Here is a 19,964-nt window from a genome sequence, read left to right as displayed (position 1 = left end):
GGCAATTCGTTGTAATTCATACATTATCAAGGATTATATCAATATTTTATTGTTTCTCTGTCTACATGCATGGACCAAGATTGTGCATGCCTGGAACCATATACTACAGTAAGTTGTATGCATGTGGTTGTCTGAAGAAAATAAAATATAAAAAGATATGTGAGGTCGCATATTGTGACTGATAGATCTTACCATTTAGATGAAATCACAAATCACATTGAAAGAATGAATAAAACCTTCAATATGTCACTCAATCAGATACAAAGCGACGAGCGTAGAGAGCAATTTTGGGGAGACCGGGGTGATAAAATATCTTTGTAAGGGACAATGGGATCATTATGGTATATAGAGGGGCACCTTTCAAGAGTTATTTTTGTAAAGAAAAGAGACACTTATTTAAAGTAACAAGGAACAGCTGCCTATCATATTTGAAAGGGGCACTATTAAAATTCGGTTAGGGGCATGTGATAAGGGGTGTTCATCAGCGAAAAAGGGGCACTTATAAGAAATGGAAGTGCACTGGGCTTTGATTACAAAGAAAAAGGGACACTTCTGCAGCTTTGAAGCAGACGTGAAAAGGGGCACTTATAAGGGCACTAAGAAAAACTCCGTCGTGGACTAAGATACGTGATACCCTACTAACACACACCAACAATCAACTAAATCTTCATCAGTTGTTCAAATAATGGTCATGATTTTAAATTCGTCTTGTTTTTTTACCTCTTTCATGTCAATTTTCTTATCTTTTTTTGAGCACTTTTCCTAATTAGACCCTCTAAGTTACACTTTCTCAAAGGTTTCACGGCTAACCACCGACGAAGGGATGCTGGCGCGCGTGGGTAAAGTAAGCGACCGTAATAACGATCATCATCGTCATAATGTGAATTACTTACATAAATTTAAAGAGGATCTACAATACACCAGTTTACAGTTGTATCAGTGCGCATGCGCAGACAGTTGATCTCGGGTCACTGGCCCCGGAAGCGGGGTCAGTGGCCCCGGAAGCGGGGCCAATAACTTTTGACCAGTGGTATTTATGCGTAAATTAAGATTGCGCCCATGCAAATGATGATGTGCGCGCACAACGCAGCGCGTAGGGCAGTGATATCATCAAAATTTGCATGGGCGCAATCCTAATTTACGCATAAATACATGACCTCTAGGTCATTGGCTTTGTTTAAAATGGCGCACACAACTGTAAACTGGTGTATTACAGTCGCTTACTTCACGCACGCGCACGCCAGCACCCCTTCGTCGGTACGTATACGTATACTGTGCACCGGTTTGCCGTGAAACCTGTGAGAAAGTGCTTAGACTATTCGAATATCTTCAGTTTTAGGAAAATTACTCCAAAAGAGATAACCCAACGAAACAGGTAAGAAACATAACGACTTTTAAATCATAACCATTATTGAACAAGTTAACGACATGCGGAATACCATACCAAATTTAGAAGACTCAGAAGAAGATTTAGTTGATTTGTTGTATGTTTAGTAATAGTAGGGTATCTCCACGCCGGAGTTACGGGCCAAAGTCTGGGCTTGACTGCCATGGAGTGCGAGCACAACTTATTATGATAATCATTGATTTTTTTTAAAAATTTGTTATTGTAGGTCTAGGAGATTTCATTGTTTTTAGAGTTTGATTTCATGCATTGTAGGATTGAGAGTAGGCTGGTATGGAATTATGACAAATTTATCCTTTGTAAATTACAGAATTGTAACATTAAAATAAATCTTTTGTTTGGCATTCCTGTGATCGATTTGTGAAAAAGTGAAGGTTTTAGAAAATGTTCATTTTAAAAATTCTATTCGAGGATCAGTGTATTCAGACGTTGTGTGCCTGGACAGCTCGACACAATCAGACAGTTGATTTAAAACGGCAATTTGCAGATGTTTACTAGCAATATAATTCATAGTGGTTCTTTCACTGAAGTCTCAATCCCAAGGTTGAGGGTTTGAGCTCTGGCCAGCCTGGTACTAAGTAATAATATCATTTGGCAACTGGCAAGACATTAATCCATGTTACCTGATATGGTAAGGAGCTACATATTTGGCAGCTTGGCCATGACCAATGTTATAATACCAGAGACCCTAATGTAAATGACGAGAAGCCACCATTATTATTATTTTATTTATTTTAATTTATTTATTTTCCACATACCGATAGGCCTATGGGAAGGACCCCCTTTTCAGCTAAAAGCTGGTCTTCAAAGGGGTTCATCCACTAGATAAAGATACAAAATGTTGATAAAATACATTTGAAATATAATTACAAAATGAAAAACAAACAAACTGTTAACCTATTCAAAACTAGTCTCAAGACACATTTATTCAAAATTGCGTTTGATGATTAATTAACTCTGTTCACTTTGACGTGTATTCCATATGTCTTGTAATTTGTATGTCTATTGCATTTTTAGTTTTGTATAAGATGTAATTGTATGTCATTCTATTTTGTGTGTATAGTGCTTAGAGACTTCGGTGGTAAGCGCTTTATAAGTAACGTTTTTATTATTATTATTATAAACAAAAAAACAAACAAAAAAAAACAAACAAACAAAATTATTATATATAAATAAATTTAGGAAAAGGTGCAGGATAGGGGAAAGAAAGACAAGGAATAAAGAGCAAAAGGGAAAACCAAGTATACAATGGTTGCATATAAAACAAATAAAAACAAAATCAAACAAATCATCAGATGAGGTTACTCTGAAGCATTCAAATGCTTGGATTGAGAATACTGATTGAGCGAAGGTATTAAGTGAATTTCACATCTTTCAACCTCGATGGACAAGTGAACGTTTAATTACCATAATGTTTAGAAGCTTTCAATTTTAATCAGGCTCTGGTTTTTCATACAGTTTAGTTTATGGATTTGGATTTGTGTGAATTTTAAACTTATTAATTCTAATGATATGTGTTTTTGTTGTTATCATACCATTGCCAGGTCCTCGCTCTTCATCAAGATGGATTCATCATTGGATACCTTCTGTGGGCATTCACTCAACAATTACACCTTCTGGAAGCACAGTATCTACGGCCATTGCTACGAACAATTGGTGTTTGTTCTTACTAGTCATGGCTTGTTAGCCCTCATTTGTGCACTCTACATAGATTACATCAATAACAAACTAGCCAGCCCTAATCTCAAGAGATCAAAATCCTTGCATATTCGATTTGTCATCACCCTCTTGTCTGCCCTGGTACCTATATTGAGCATTTTACTTCAAAAATTCACTGGAAGTGGAACTATAAGACCAGCTCCTGTAGATTATCTTGTAAATGTAACATCCTCCGTAGCATGGCTTCTACTATCGTTGTACTTGTGGAAGCTGAGACGTCAGAGTATACAGCTGGTGAGAACACACAAACCAGTGATAGCTATATGGGCATTGACATTTATAGCTGTATGTATTCGTCTAAGTACTGTCATCAAACAACTGCTGAATCAAGATGACACACTTGCGTCTGGGGAGGAAGGTACCATCATTGCATCGATAGTACTCCAAGCTCTCTACCTTGGAACCTTATTACCAGGACCAAGGCACACATCTGTGCACCATGAGTTTGGAGGTACCTCTTTATATCAGAGCATCAATGAGGATATTGGAGGAGAGGATCGTGAACCTCTTCTTAGTACATCTTCAAGGAAATCATCTGACATCATTAACCTCGGCATTGCAGAGGAGACTGCTAGTCTGCTGTCCAAGGCTACTTTCTGGTGGACTCGACCTCTCATGCGTAAGGGTGCTAAAGGGCAGCTTTCGAGGTCCACCGATGTCTTCTATTTACCAAAGAAACTCACAGCCAGCCATGTTGAATCATACTTTTCTACTAAGTATCCCCAAGGATCAGCGGCTTTTGCGGAAGATGTATTCACCACCAACAAGTCCAACCATAATGCACAGTCTCATGAAGATGCAGAGAGAAAGGGATACGGCAGCACACAAGCAAGATCAGTGAAGCAAGAGGAAAACATTGTTCCAGAATTTACCATTGAAGATGGATGCAAGAATGAGCCAGAGGTGACTCTCTGCAGAGCGTTGTTCAAAGCTTATGGTGTCAAGTTCTTCCTGCTGGGTATCGTAAAATTCTTAGCAAACTGCCTTACATTTGGAGGGCCATTGTTGTTAAATGCCTTGGTGTCTTTCATGGAGAATAGGAACGAACCCATGAGATATGGTTACTACTATGCTCTTGGTCTGTTTCTGGTCACTTTCTCCGCTGCCATGCTCGGCACTCATTTTAACTATCAGATATCCAAAATACAAATCCAGGTTCGAGCAGCATTGATTACAACTGTATATAGGAAGTCATTATCTGTAAGCGCGACGACGCTGTCAGCATTTACAACTGGTCAAATTGTGAACTTTATGAGTGTGGATACAGGGAGGATAGTCAACTTCTGTAACAGCTTTCATGCATTCTGGAGTCTTCCATTTGAAGTGGCTGTTGCCCTCTATTTACTTTACCAACAGGTATGTCTTCTTTATCATTAAATGACCATCAGTAGTTTGATAAAATGTTCAGAAATATGCACTTTTATGTAAAATGTTCGACAAAAATAGTTTACATGTAATTTGATCTCTTGTTATCTTCCACTTGTGGTAATAATATTGTTTTATCAAAACCATAATAATCATTTTTTGCATGAAATACAGTGTAGCCATGCAGTTTAAATTTCATCAATGAAGTATTATAAAACGAAGCTCTATTCATCAACCTATCACTATTTCTAAAGAATGCTCCTTTCAATGATTATTGTACAGGTGGGTGTGTCTTTCCTAGCTGGTCTCGCCTTTGCTATTCTTCTCATGCCCTTAACTAAGTGCCTTATGGAGAGAATCCAGAAGCTCAACACAGATATGATGAAACAGAAAGATGGCAGAGTTAAGGTAACAAAATCAGATATCTTATGATGGGGAATATGAAATCATTAATTGTACTAAAAGTTCAGTAGTTTCAACTTTCCAGTCCAGTGGACTATCGTGGCACACATCCTTGAATGGTTTGTGAGGAGAGCTATTGTGGGTTACATGTGATTCTATAAGCCTGGTAAATAAATCTTGCACTATTGATACAAAGAAAGCTATGAATTTAGTGAAGATGTTTTTATATTACATTTCATATCATTGAAATTATAAATTAAAATGGGAAGTGTACGTGCAATTATGAATGTACCGTAATTCCTTTAAACCATCGATGAGGAATGAAAGAAGAAAAAAAATGACAGTTGGAAAAAAAGAGGAATATACAGAACCAGAGTTATCTAAGAAAATATGCCTTCTGACAGAAATATTTTGTTCATTTTTTCTCTCTTCCAAACCAGATAATGAATGAAGTGTTGAATGGGATACGTGTGATCAAGTTCTATGCATGGGAGCGTCACTTTAAGAAACAGATTGATGATTTGCGTCAAGATGAGCTAAGCAGTCTGAAGGGTATCAAGTACTTGGATGCTATGTGTGTCTACTTCTGGGCTACTACACCGGTTCTTATCTCTCTCCTCACATTCACAACGTATGCATTGATTGGCAATGATCTCACTGCTGCAAAGGTTTGTTAAAATGGAGTGCTGCAATATTCTCACATTGATTTAGTGAACTATTCAGACTGGAAAAACAGTATGAATACATCCAATTTCATTTTGAGTGGAAGTATAACAAACAAAAAATTGCCATAAATAAATCTAACAAATCAAAATGGGGAAAAAATACTAGAATAATGTTCTTTTTGTTTGCACATATTTGGTCTTTGTTTTGTTTATTCAATTGTTGTAAGGTGACTGCATTGACATAATTTTAAATTCATTCCTTTTTGCCCAAACAGGTATTGTATGGATGGGGTAATTACAGATATGACAGCTAATACTTTGGGGCTTCTTGCATTATGCTTATACAGTCAAACATGCTTTAGTGACCACCTGTCTACAAAGACCACATGTTTTGTTTCCCTTAAAAATAGTTTCTCATTGAAAAATGTAGTTAAAGGGACCTGTCTACAAAGACCACTTTTGGTTTTGTCCCTTGGGCAGTCGCTATTGACAGGTTTGACTGTAATTCTACTTTGTCATTTATTGCACTTGCAGATAATGGACTGAAACTAATTTCATATATCCATTCCTCTCTGATTTCTTTAATCTCTGAGTAGGTGTTCACAAGTCTTGCACTGTTTTCCATTCTGATTGGCCCTCTCAATGCTTTCCCTTGGGTATTGAATGGAGTCATAGAATCATGGGTATCCATCAAGAGAGTCCAAGAATTCATGGATCTAGAGGAGTCAGACCTAGCCACTTATTATCAATCAGGTAAGACACATTCGGGTTGGCCAGCCCTTTTTTTGTGGCTATATTGTATTAATAGGGTTTTTATAGTCTATCAAATTGTAGTATAAAATAAGTAAAATACTTTAGTTTACTAACCACGATATCATGTTATAAGAAGGAAAATGGATAAAGATTTTGCTTTTGTACTTGTCTATAACATTGTAGCATGATTAATTTTTTAATTTTTGTTGAAAGAATGATTGTGGGCTTTCCAATAAATGTTATAGCTCTAGGCCCCTCTTTTTTTCATGAGAACTTCTGTTAAAGTAAAAGCACGAAAAGAATATGCTGCCTTGAAAAATTTAGAATTTTCCTATGTCTAGTTTCATGAGAATGAATCATATTGTTATTCATGTCAATCAATATTCAGTAAATATTTCGTGCTGTATGTACATGCATGTCGAGCTCAATGTGACCACCCTTTGAGCAGATGATTAAAGCAAATTTATGTCAAAGTAATTATTACCTTGAACCATGAATGTAACACATATTTGACTACAGAAGTTTTGCTTATGATGACATGACTGCCATACTGTTGGTTTAAAGATCAGTAAATTATTTCAACGTTACATAACTTACATGTAAGATTATATTGATTTATTCATCATCAGAAAACTGCCTCTCAGAAGGAGAGCAGCTAAACATCAATCAAGGCTCATTTTATTGGGAACATCCCAAGAAAAAGGAAGAAAAGAAAGAAGATGAAGAGGAAGGTGATGGAAAGAAGGATGAGGGGAAGAGCATGACCCGAAAAGATGACGATACAAGACAACTTGTTCCAGATGAAGATGCAATTGATGATGATGATGATAAGCATTATGAACCATTGAAGCTTCAAGACATTAATTTAAATGTCTTCAAGGTAAAATCAGGTGCATCCATAACTATCCCTTTTAAAGTCTGCCTTTTCGCAAAATAAAAGTGAAAATTTAAAATGTTTTTTAATGTAGAGTGTATTGTAGCTAAGATTAAAGCTGAGCCTGAACAGTTTCTTTGTAAGTAAAGATTATGTCAGTGTACCAACTTGAGTCAAGATGACTAATATTTTGTGGCTGTCTTTATTTACCATTAGTTGTACTTACATCGTAATAGAGTTATCCAAAAGGTTGAGTTGATTATGTTGTCAAACGATGTTTTGTTATGCGCATGGCCAAAGAACAGTAGCAGGACAATTTATAATGGTTTAAATGCCTTTGAAAACACTGTGCTACACAGTTGTATCATCCACCGGACGGTTCTTCTTCAATTAATGCCACACTGTCCTACTTGTAGCTACTTGCTCCCTCTATATAGAAAACAATGCCTAATCGGTGACCATTGGTCCCCCATGATCCTCCTTTTCTTATGTTATTTGAGAGCTGAGTTGATGAGATGACCACCTGTGCAGTGACCTTGCAGGGTGCTCTAATCCCTCCTATAAACTACCAGTAGTACAGTTAAGCTTTAACGTCTGAACTGTTGTGTTTATCATTTGCTTTAAAATCTCCAGGGTCAGTTGGTCGGAGTGATTGGTAAAGTAGGATCAGGAAAGAGTTCTCTCTTCTCGGCCATCTTAGCTGACATGGTCAAGGAGAATGGAAGCATAAGTATAGCTGGATTCGGTCAAGGATTTGGACTAGCCACTCAAGAGCCATGGTTACAACACGCTACGGTCAAAGAGAATATCCTGTTTGGAAAGGCCTACAATGCTGACAGATATATGAGTGTGGTTGAAGCATGTGCTCTCATTGAAGACCTCAGGGTATGTAGTCTTAATTTCTTTTGATATAAGCCTATGCTCCTGAATTCTTTTTGTACTCTGATGGAGATATGCTGTAAAAACATGAATACTGAAATAATGCCCTTCAATTATTGACTGGGCATGCCAATACATCGCAAGAGACAAAATTAACACTTTATTAACTGATATTCACCTGGTACGTTTTGTGTAGTGTATGTATATTTTAAAGGAATGTTTTTGATTGAATATAGGCTTTCAATTTTCTTTTTAACTAAGTTCAAGAAAATTTAAAAGAATTGAAAAAAAAGATGATTAGTGCCATTTATTTACGATGACCGCCTTCATGTCTGTTTGTCCCCCAAACTGTTCCAACTTTAATGCTACCTTGGAATGGAACTGTAAAACAGAACTCCATTCTTGACAATTTTACGGGGTAATAGTATATCTGTAAAGCGCTTAAAGACATTTGTATTTAGCGCTAGATAAAAGCTGAATATTATTATTATTATTTTTATCATTTAATCTCTGTATTTTGCCATGTATAGATACTGCCTGCTGGAGATGAAACAGAGGTTGGTGAGAATGGAATCACTCTTAGTGGTGGACAGAAAGCAAGGGTTGCTCTGGCCAGAGCAGTCTATCAGGTACGAGAAGAATAGAGATGGCCCGTTGCACAAAACTTACCATCGATGGTAACTACCATGGAAACCTTGATTTTGATTGGCTGTTGAGCCCTGTTACCATGATAGTTGCCATTGATGGCAAAGTTACCATCAATGGTAAGTTTTATGCAATGGGCCAAGACATCACAATATGGGTTTGTTATGGCTATGTATTGCTGACTTTGTAATATATACAAACTTGCTGCTGTGAAAATTGCAATCCCATAACATAACACAGATCCATTAAAGAAGATATGTCAGAAAACAAGCACTCTTTTGTATATGTATGTTAAAGCAGATTAGTAAATGTCTCATGGAAATTTGGTAACTAAAAGGTACAGACTAGGATATTTCAACCTAAGTCTCTTTTTGCTTTGAAAGTGAAGTAATGAGTTTGTTTTGACAGTGATATCGTCCATTCTCGTTTCCTCAGGACAGTGACATCTATCTCCTTGATGATCCCTTGGCTGCTGTTGATGCTGACGTAGGACAACACATCTTCTCCAAGTGCATCATGGGATTACTTCGAAACAAGACGCGTGTCGTATGCACCCACCACACCCGTTACTTGGTGGAGGCTGATGTGGTAGTGGTCATGGATGATTTCAAGATTGTGGATATAGGTGAGAAAGCAATAATAATAATAATAGGCATTTCTATAGCGCCGTCTATCTAGAAATTTTATTATTACCCCGGCCTTAGCATTTCAAAGAATTAATTCCTGCCAGGTACCCATTTACATCGCCTGAGTTGAGTGTGGCAAATGTAGATCAATGTCTTGCCAAAGGACATTAGTGCAGCGGCGGGACTCGAACCACGGACCTTGTGAGCAACAGTCAGGCGACGTATCCACTCGACCACGACACCTCTACCAATAATCTGTCAATTTTTCCTCGGATATTCTAATTTGTGGAGATGGAATCAAGAAAATGGGAATGATCTGATGGTTTACATCTTGGTGATTCCTCAGTGACAAGTTCTATTGAGATAATTTCATCTCCTTTTTACATATTAAATTCATATTTTGTAAATTTTCTTAGATTTACTGTTAAACATTCTGTTCCTCATATTATTTGGTGATTAAAGGTAATACAAAATTTTTGGTATGGGGTCATGAATTTGGTTCAAATTAATATATTGGAAGCATATGTGATCCTACAATATTCATTGATCATTGTCGCGGTTGAAATCGGGTCTAAAGTTATGAAATTGTAAATAATAAACTCTTTAAGTTGTATAGCTCCCTCTCAAGGTCAAGATATTAATTAAGCTGTACAACAATGTTTCTTGACTAAACTCAACCGATTAGCTATTCCCGTTTGGAAATTATATATCACAACTACATATTCTGAAATTTTCATGGTCGCAGCTACCATTGTACAGCCGTAGGCGCTATTTGAAATTTATCAAAATTTACCGGGAGCACCAGTAAATTTCTATATTCAATTTTTCTCGAAAGCAGTAGTGTTTTAGGGGCTAAATTTTCTAGTGCTTATAATACATCCACAGGGGCATCCAAATATATTAAAATTGTAAAGAATTACTATCCACCCATTTCTCTCAGGTCCTCCCAGTGTTGTCTTCAAGCAATCTCAGTTTGCTACCCACATCAATTACAACAAACCTGAGAGCGATGGCGATGACAAGGTCGTTGAGACGGAGGTCAAAGGTCAGGATGTCGACACCAAGAAATTGGTAGAAGAGGAGGAGAAAGAAGAAGGCAGTGTCAAATTTGGAGTCTATAAATCATACTGGAACGCTGTTGGAACTCTACTAGCTGTGTGTGTATTCCTGTCCTTCGTTCTCATGCAAGGTACCTATATTCATGTTTAAAATGTTAATCCCCATGTTTTTATCTGGGAGACAACGTATACTAGTATTTTTTTCATTCATAAATGTATCTTACACCATTCTCATCACTATCAGACATCAGATACCATTTTATTAAAATAAATAATATTCAAAAACATTAGTTTTTCATCTTGCAAGTAGCGGGTGGTCACTCCTCCTTCTTTATTTTATTTTCCCTTCCAGGGTCAAAGAATGTGAGTGACTGGTGGTTATCATATTGGGTCGGTCACACAAGAGGAACCCCACCCAGCAACCATACCACCCATCCACCACCTGTTACACACCAATCATCTTTGATTGAACCAATCTACCTATCACTTGGTCTGGAAACACATCACTACCAGTAAGTACTATCAGGGTCACCATTCAGTTACAGGTTTTCATCTTTTGTTTTTATAGCAATCAACATTCGTCTGTGTGCAGGTCACCAAGTCATGACAATCATGATAGCTTTCTAAGAGTATGTGGGTAATTCGGAGGATAAAGTATAGGGCATGATTTCAAAAGGGAGAAGGAACCATGCATTTACTTGGGTAGCCATGAATTGTATACAAAATCCAATATATTGGGGAGATGTATGAACCGGAACCTATAAAAGGTTACCAACTCTACAAGAGCAGTGAATCCTATAGATACAAGGAACAGTTATAATACAGATAGGGTGAGTATGATAGAGAAAATAAATTTCTTAAGGCTTACTATTAATTAAATAGAAATTGTTTACTATTTCATAGAGTATATTAACCATATGAACAAACAGACTATTGATGATCACTGGCATCCACGCTCTATTGATTTGAGCAGGGTCTGATAGATGAATGGTGGTTCTCTCAAGTATACATATATTTTTGTTTTAATAACAGGTCTTTGAGTGAGTATCATTCAGACACGGACAACTCATCTTCCTTAGAGTTCTACTTGGGGATCTATGGAGGCTTGATAGGTGCCAACTCTATCTTCACACTCCTGAGAGCATTCTTATTTGCCTATGGAGGTATACAGGCTGCTACGATGATTCATGATGGGCTACTGAAGAGTATTCTTAGGGTAAGTTTAATAGGTGTCAATTCTGTATTAACTCTACTTATAGTATTCTTCTTTGTAATTTAAGTAATTGTTAATTTTGCAGTTATGTTGGTAATATTTTATTTTCTAGGTAATTTAAGTGATTTTAATTCCATTAGTAATATTGATTGTTCTTGGATTAATCTTGATTTGTGTGCAGCTCTTTGAAACTTTTATGTCACAAGCGCTTTATAAATTTGTTGTATTTTTTTTTTGGAAGAGCATTTTCCAGTTATGATCAATAATACAGATTGGAATTATATGACTACACTGACAAAGATTTTTCAAACTGAGGAGGGTCAGTAGATCATGTGTGCTTGATGCATAAATCTGCAAGCTTTCAGAGAAATATGAAATGAAGGTTTATTGAATAAGGTCATAACTGATGTATGTTCCTGTCATCAGCTTTGATGTGTAATGACTACTACTACTACTACTACTACTACTACTACTACTACTACTACTACTACTACTACTACTAATAATAATAATCTAATGATGCCATTTAAGCATTTTGATGGATTTCATATTCTGATAAAGCAAACATTCAATACAAAAAGTATATGTCTTGTTACGACTCAGTGGGTTTCATGACTCAAACAATTAATAAATTTCTCTTCTTTTTGTCAGGCTCCAATTTCATTCTTTGAGAAAACTCCAGTTGGTCGAATCATCAACCGTTTCTCCTCTGATGTGTTCACCATTGACTTTGGTCTGCCCTTCGTACTCAACATCCTACTATCCCAAGCATTCAGTTTCCTGGGAACGGTTGTAATCACATGCTATGGTCTGCCTTGGTTCACCCTGTGCCTCATACCGATTGGTATCATGTATTATTACATTCAGGTATGTGAATGTTATTTGTTCTCTACAAACCTTTCCACCATGAACATTATTTTCATAAATCAGATTAGTTGTATAATATTTCAGTTTCCTTATTTGTGACCATGAGTTTATTTATCTGTGCAGTAACTTATGTGTAAATTAAGAATTACTATCAAACTGTAGGCATGAGTATGTAGTAGTGAGTACATTTGAATGAATATGTTTTATTCCAAAAAACTTGTTTTATTCACCGCCACAAAATTGCAATCTTCCACTTAGATTTGGGGTTATCCATATATCCAAACATAGATTGAGAGTTTAAATTTCAATTCATAGTTAATTGTATATTGCACAATAGTAGTTAGATTCCTCTAGTGCTTGAAAAGAAATATTTGCATACCAATACTCAAAATTTTTAATATTTCAAATTTCAATTTCAATCTTCTTGCATATCTGTTTTCTTCAGAACTATTATCGTAAGACATCCAGGGAGTTACGTCGTATCTACAGCATATCAAATTCAGCAATCTACAGCCACTTCTCAGAGACACTAGCAGGGTTGTCTGTCATCAAGGGCATGAGGGCTACAAGAAGGTATGTGATCATGTTGATCTTACTGTGGGTTTATATCCTGATCTCAATTGGAATGTGAATGAGCATTTGATCAGAAATTCTGATATCTGATCTATCTAATATATGCTTCATGATCTGTTCTGGTCTCATATTTTGTTTTGTCTCGTTTCCAAATGTTTTAATGGCTAAATAAGTTTTATAATAACAGCTGTGTCCTTAAGCACACCAGCTCTGACAGGGCAGGGAAAATTTATGTATAACAAAGGTTATACAAACATGGCCATTTATGAAATAGTATGCAATCATAATTATAGTTCATCATCATCAACACATTAACTTATGACATTTATGACATTTTTTTAACTTACATAAATAATGCACATGTATACTGGCTTCCTGACTCTGTCACTGCATAAGTTGTCACTAAATTTCATGAAATACAAGAATTGAAGTAATCTAAAATTTTCTTTTATTCAACATCTCATGTCCTCTTTTTATTTGGTCGTAGATATATTTTGACATAGGTGTGGTATTATAGGTATATACATGTACGCTTTCATTTTCATTTCAAAAGAACCTTGTCTGTCATAACTTCTTTACACAGATTCCGACTTGAAAATCGGTCCAAGTTGGAGCTGAATCAGCGTGCCTGGTTTAGTAGTAACACAGTCACCTACTGGTTAGCCTTCCGATTGCAGATGATTGGTGTTGGCATGATTACAGCCGTAGCTGTTATAGCGGTACTGGAGCATCATTTCCAGACTGTAGATCCAGGTTTGTAAATGAAAATTGTCAATCTTCTGTGTTTCCTCATCATGAACGTTCCAATATGCCCTCAGAATGATGTTGATCCCAATTTGTTTCCTTAAAAGAGGCGTTGGGGTAAATTTTGAAAAATTCAAAAACCGCCACTTTTTGGCAAAAATGGCAAGGGATTTTACAGGTAGCTCATCATTTTTGCCAAAAATCAAAAATTTTCAATGATCTTTGTTTTCTCATCATGAAAGTCCCAAATTGCCTTCAGAATTATTATGAGTTCAGGCAAATTGGGGAAAATTTGAAAATCACAATTTTTTGCCAAAAATCACAATTTTTCATTCATCTTTGTTTTTAGTTTTGAAATGAGAAGAATCTGTAGTGAATAGGAAGATTTACTGCAAAAGCAAATATTAATAGTTGTTTCTGCATGCACTTTTTTACATCTTAATCGGTACCATAACAGTTCAAAATGAAGAGTCCCTCATTTTTATTGATCACTTGGTTGAAAAGGAAGATAAATTTTATTTCAGTAAGCTCATTCGTCAAAGATCAACAAAATTTGTGTAGTAAAAATTGTATGTAAAAAGGCTTTTTTGTATGCCTTGACAATGACGGTTCTTTGCTTTTTTTAATAATTTGTTTTTCATTATAGGCCTTGTAGGGCTAGCTATATCGTACGCCTTGTCGATCACAAACCTGCTTATCAGTGCCATCAACACATTGACAGAGACAGAGAAGAACATGATAAGTGCAGAGCGAACGCATCACTATACGGTGGCCATACCAGCTGAGGTGCAAGGTGGACTTATTCAGGTATGTGATAGGATTTTGTAAGTTTTTTGTATTGACATAGTTTAGTTTGAAGCTCTCATTTTGATTGTTATAATATTTTCTTGTGAATATTGAATGATCATAGTGCCCTATTCATAAATTAAAAAGCATATGATTTGTATAAGAGCACTTGTAGGTTGTAGTCTTGGTCAATTTTATATTGTAAAAGTGGCTCATGTCACCTCTGATCCGTGTGGGATAATGATATCTGCAAAAGAGGTAAAAGTACAATATTTTCCCATGTTCCCCTCTATAATGTTGATGAATTTATAGTTTCCTTAAAGCCCCAATGCATTACTTATAGCTACTCGCGCGCTTCGAGAGCAAACAATGCCTAATTGATGACCATTGGTCCCCCAATGATCCTCTTTTTCTTATGTTATTTGAGAGCTGATTTGATGAGATAATCACCCGTCAGTGACCATGCAGGGAGGTCTAATCCCTCCTGGCCAAACTAGTGCAGTGGGGTTTTAACATGCTCTGAATTTCACAGATATAATTCTCAGAGTTGTCGGTCAGGTTGTTTGCTTGATGACTACACATCTTTATATGTTGTAGGTACCTGCTCTATGGCCTCACAGTGGTGTAGTCAAGTTTGACAATGTTCACTTCTCCTACCGAGAGGATCACCCCAAGGCTCTGGATGGAGTCAGCTTCGAGACCAAACCTGGAGAGAAGATTGGTATCGTTGGAAGGACTGGGTCTGGGAAGTCCACTCTGTTCCTGGTCCTTTTCAGGATGGTCCAGATCCAGCAAGGCACTGTGTCCATTGATGGAGTAAACCTGGCCGATATGTCTCTAGAAGATGTCAGGTGAGTAGCCTTCAGCTCCTTTCACCAATTATTTAGTTTAGCCTTTATTTGGGATTATCTATCAATATTTAATTGAGCCTTTATTTGGGATGATCTATCAATATCAATATTGCTGAACACTCTATCAGTATGAGGAGAACATCAATCTAGATTTATTAGTATTAACAAAACAATTAAATCATCTCAAATATTTTTTTAGCTAAATAGGATTTTGTTTGATTGTGTTTCTTCACAATTTCATGTACTAAATTCAGTCTCTTTTAAAGGGTATTGTGAAAGTGATATACAGCAAGATATGTTTGTTTAAATTCCTTGTCCACTGCTCAATCCAAAGCGGTGGGTTTTAATCAAGATGTATAACCATTAAACCGTTACAAACTGTGTCAATATTTTGTGTACTTCATAGGTCTAGACTAGCTATCATACCCCAGGACCCATTCATATTCAGTGGTACGGTCAGAGAGAACATAGACCCGGTCGGTCAGCGTAGTGATTCAGAGCTATGGTGCGTCTTGGAGAAGTGCCACGTCAAAGACGTCATCGTCCGGATGGGAGGTCTAGATGCAATGGCTGGTGAGGGAGGGAAACAGTTCTCTACCGGTCAAAAACAACTGGTTTGTCTGGCTAGAGCCATGCTGACCAAGGCGAAGGTGGGTCAAACTTTTAAACTTTACTACCATAGTTTCGAAGGGGCACAAACCAGATATAGAGGGTTCAGTGACACAAAGACGTAACTCCATATTTTGCAAAAATGAGTATTTGATATCAAAATGTTCAGAAAAGTGTGGGCTTTCCAGGAAACACAAAGCATTAACTCCACCCAACACCCACATTGAAGTTAATGGCTAGTGAAACAAAGACTTAACTCTTTAAGGCCCAAGTGCTCTGTCAAAAAAAAAAATGGAGTTACATCTGTGTGTCACTGACCCCTCGATATGTATATATATATGCAAGAAGTCAGTTCTGAGCTGTTTAGACCAGAATATTTCACACATTCCTTTTAATAAACCCAGTTGTTCTACATGGAACTAGCATTCCAGCAGTCCTTTATTATGTTTGTCTCTTTCTTTGGAAAATATGCTGTAGATATGCAAGATGGACAATGATTAACTTTCTGAAGAAGTCATGGGATCAAGTTGACAAAAGCGTAGAACTAAATATATCCTTTTTTTTAATTGAAAGGTTTTGTGCATTGATGAAGCAACTGCCAGTGTTGACATGGAAACGGATGACCTACTCCAGCAGGCCATCAAAGAGGAGTTCAGAGATAACACCGTCCTGACGATAGCCCATCGGGTGAACACCCTCAAGGATAGTGATCGGATCTTAGTCATGAATGATGGCAAGGTGGAACAATTTGGAAAGGCGTCGGTATCCACAGTAGATGCATAATGTTTTGTGACAAAGCATGTTATTATTATCATTGGCTGTAACAAGTTTAGCACTACTTAAAGTTTAGATTTTAGACACTTTTGAATCAAGTGGTTATGAGTTAGTTTATTCCAGACGTCTGTCGATCATTGATGATTATTTATTTCTTCAATAACGGTTTTTCCATCTCCTTCAGACAGACCAGTCCTAAATTGAGATTTGTAACATGGACCATGGTACAGGAGACAGGTACATGCATTATACAACGTCTAAACATACAGAAAGATCTCTTTCAATAAAAGATCAAGAAATATAAACTTTGTATGGATACTGAACAGTAAATCATATCTGAAAAATCAATAGTGATGTACAGGGAAACAAATATGTTCTATGAACCAAGATTTATGATCTAATATTATAGAGAATACAGATAGTACTTTTCTTTTTGTACTTCTCCCCTAGAACAATTCACCTTCCTCAGTAGGAAGAGCACTTTCAGTTTATCCTACAAGTTAAGCATACAGTGCTTTCCAGAAAAAACGAAACCGAGAATTATCAATGTTTTATCATAACTTACTCACAATTATAATGAATAAATGACACATATTTGTAAAGCTTAGATCCTCCTCTTTCATTTTATGAAACTCATATGATGCATATTTCTTGGTTTTATCTGGGGCGCACTGTATATTCACATATTCTGTTAGACATTGGGGATTTTATGTTAAATATGCATCTGTTTTCTCTTGACAATCTTTTTTTATAGTTTTGTTTGTTCATTTTATTCTTGTTTCCGTTTTTAGTTTAAGTTTTTGCTAGTAGTTATTTTAATATATATCTATGCAGGGTCTGTAACTATGTTCTATTTTGTAGAAGATCTATGTACTCAAAGGGTACTTGTAAAATTATAATATTAGGTAGTCATTGTATCTTTAAAAAGATAGTATATATATTTTACCCCTTCTAACATTCCTATATTTAGAAATGAGCTTGTTGTGTATTTTTAAAAATAGAATTTGTGAATCCTAATGGAAAGATAAAATAAATGCAGATTGTTCAGGTCTTAGAAGGTCACAGAAAAATTCATTAATGTTTCATCTTTGGAACCAAACTTAAAATACATGTACATAAAATGATCATATTTTTGTATTTAGAAAGATATCTTTCAAGAACTTGAAATAGAGGAAGAAACAATCTCTACTTTACATGAAATTTTGATCGCAATAAAAATCAATAGATATTGTTGTATTGGGATTCAAATACTAACAGTTTTACTTATATGATGAATTTTGATAACTTTACTTTATGTTTATTGCATTCTTTGTTTAATTGGTGTGTGTGAACTACTTTCTTCAATCGGCCAGAAATGGGAATCTACTTTTAAAGAAACATTGTTATGAGTGTGTGAAACTCTTTAAATTATGGGAGAACTGTAAGCAATACTAAGTTGATGCCGAAGAGACATGTTGTTGTTTTTGGAAATACAATATTTGTCCTTTATTTTCTGTACTTAAAAATACACAATATAATGAGCCATAGTGTTAATTTCTCAGGGTTCAAAATAACATCGTTAATATATAGATGCTGAATTGAATTGATGATATCAAGATGAAATGAATTTATAATGTTAAACTTTTATTTCACTTACTTTTTTCTTCATCCAAATGGATGTTACTACAAAGGTATTTTATAGAAGTTTGCTTTGTGTGTGCTAAATTTTTATCTAAGATATAAATGTGCCTTTTATGAATTGCATCTTGTAGTTATCTTGTTTGCATACGGTAAACAAAATATGAATACCGGTATACATATATGTTTCAAAATATTGATGATTATAGCGCACAAATATAAATTACAGGTTGGTTACCATTAAATTTATATATCATCAGTAGAGTGCCAGAAATGTTACAGTAAAAGTAGCTGATAATATGTTGTATTATCAGAATCCTGTTTCAGCACTAAAACTGCCAGCCAGGTACACAATTTTATTGTATTTGATGACATTTTTCAAAAGGATTGAGCCATATTTTATTGAAATGTATTTTTTCTAATTTGTGTGTGCCTTTAAGATAAAGCATTGCATGGTTGCCCCCAAATGGGATATTGCTGGAACATGATATGCAGGTAAAAATAAAGCTAAATATTATTGTAATGGTTTTGGCTGGTTGGTGTCAATTTCGACTCTTAGGTGCCATTAAAATGATGTGAATAGGACTATATTTTGTATAGGATTTTGAGTGTGGTAATTAAGCAGTCATTACAGGGTAGGTACATGAAGTAGACTAACTTACGTAGCCGGGGGCAGTCTTCCAAAGGGTCCACTGATTTAGCTGTGCAAGCATCCATTACCTCCTATTTTCACTGTTATATATATACCGGTATACAGTGTATATATATTTTGTTTGTTTTATTTTACTTCTCATCACAGATTTGTATAATTTGTTATATTAGAGAGCATTTGAGTAGATTCTCCAATGTGCTGGATTTGAAGATGGTTGGAGATTTGATAGAAACCACGCTTTCCTCTATATTTTTGTTTTGAGTATCATCAATAACTGAATTTTGAAGAAAAATAGTGCAATGAAAATAAAATTTCTTCAAAATCAATGCTTTGTAGCTAACTTCTAAGCAGTTGTTTAGAAACTGAGCCTAACAGCGAGGTTGTCACAGAGAGAGAAAGTGAGGGAGAGTTATAAAAAAAGCTGAGAAATAATAAGAGAAGAATTGAAGAGAAAAAAGAGTTGAGAGAAGGGAGTGGGCGTATCAAGAAAGCTATAGTATAAAGGAATTAAGAGAGAAATAGAAAATTGTTTTAGAGAGAAAGAAGGGAAGGTTCAAGGATGGGTTAGTGAGAGAAACTGTAGATAAGGGGGAGAAGGAGAGTGCACAGTTTGACCGTCAACGAAGAAAGACAAAGAATACATAGAGGTAAAAATGCCTACAGAAACCCAGAAATTTGGCTCTCTTTTTTTTCGTCTCACTAATTCTAAATGTTTCCCATTGTCAAAATTGAACGAAGAATGTACATTTAGACATTTGGAATATATGAATGTGTACAAAAGTAGACTTACTTCTTTTATCTTAGCAATTACCTGAACATAAACATAAAAAGGAATTAAAAGAAGATGTTTCGGGGTTTTATTACATGATTATGACAAATAAAACTAA

General features: G+C 35.8%; 1 protein-coding gene across 1 annotated transcript; it reads left to right on the top strand.

Annotated features, from left to right (window-relative positions):
- The first annotated feature begins 1,268 nt into the window (after positions 1-1,268).
- Positions 1,269-19,403, top strand: LOC100888848 (multidrug resistance-associated protein 7). The gene is made up of 19 exons (XM_003727398.3): positions 1,269-1,375; positions 2,950-4,480; positions 4,772-4,897; positions 5,332-5,559; positions 6,153-6,309; positions 6,939-7,189; positions 7,817-8,068; positions 8,593-8,691; positions 9,143-9,332; positions 10,274-10,522; positions 10,744-10,903; positions 11,424-11,607; positions 12,256-12,471; positions 12,917-13,044; positions 13,628-13,797; positions 14,435-14,595; positions 15,172-15,425; positions 15,832-16,075; positions 16,608-19,403. The coding sequence occupies exons 2-19, from the start codon at positions 2,969-2,971 to the stop codon at positions 16,815-16,817; spliced, it is 4,791 nt and encodes a 1,596-aa protein (XP_003727446.1). The 5' UTR covers positions 1,269-1,375; positions 2,950-2,968; the 3' UTR covers positions 16,818-19,403.
- The last annotated feature ends 561 nt before the right edge of the window (positions 19,404-19,964 follow it).

This window comes from Strongylocentrotus purpuratus, unplaced genomic scaffold (genome assembly GCF_000002235.5).
Source record: "Strongylocentrotus purpuratus isolate Spur 01 unplaced genomic scaffold, Spur_5.0 spur5_scaffold_5, whole genome shotgun sequence".
NCBI lineage: Eukaryota > Metazoa > Echinodermata > Echinoidea > Camarodonta > Strongylocentrotidae > Strongylocentrotus > Strongylocentrotus purpuratus.
The sequence above is the reverse complement of the archived record's forward strand: the minus strand, read 5'-3'. Positions and strand labels throughout refer to the sequence as shown.

What these genes read in the sequence shown, in the direction of transcription:
- LOC100888848 (XM_003727398.3), top strand. Translation starts at nt 2,969, where the DNA reads ATGGATTCATCATTGGATACCTTCTGTGGGCATTCACTCAACAATTAC. An exon ending in TTTCCAGACTGTAGATCCAG is followed by an intron (nt 13,798 to 14,434) that starts GTTTGTAAATGA and finishes TTTTCATTATAG; the next exon opens with GCCTTGTAGGGCTAGCTATA. An exon ending in TGCAAGGTGGACTTATTCAG is followed by an intron (nt 14,596 to 15,171) that starts GTATGTGATAGG and finishes TATATGTTGTAG; the next exon opens with GTACCTGCTCTATGGCCTCA.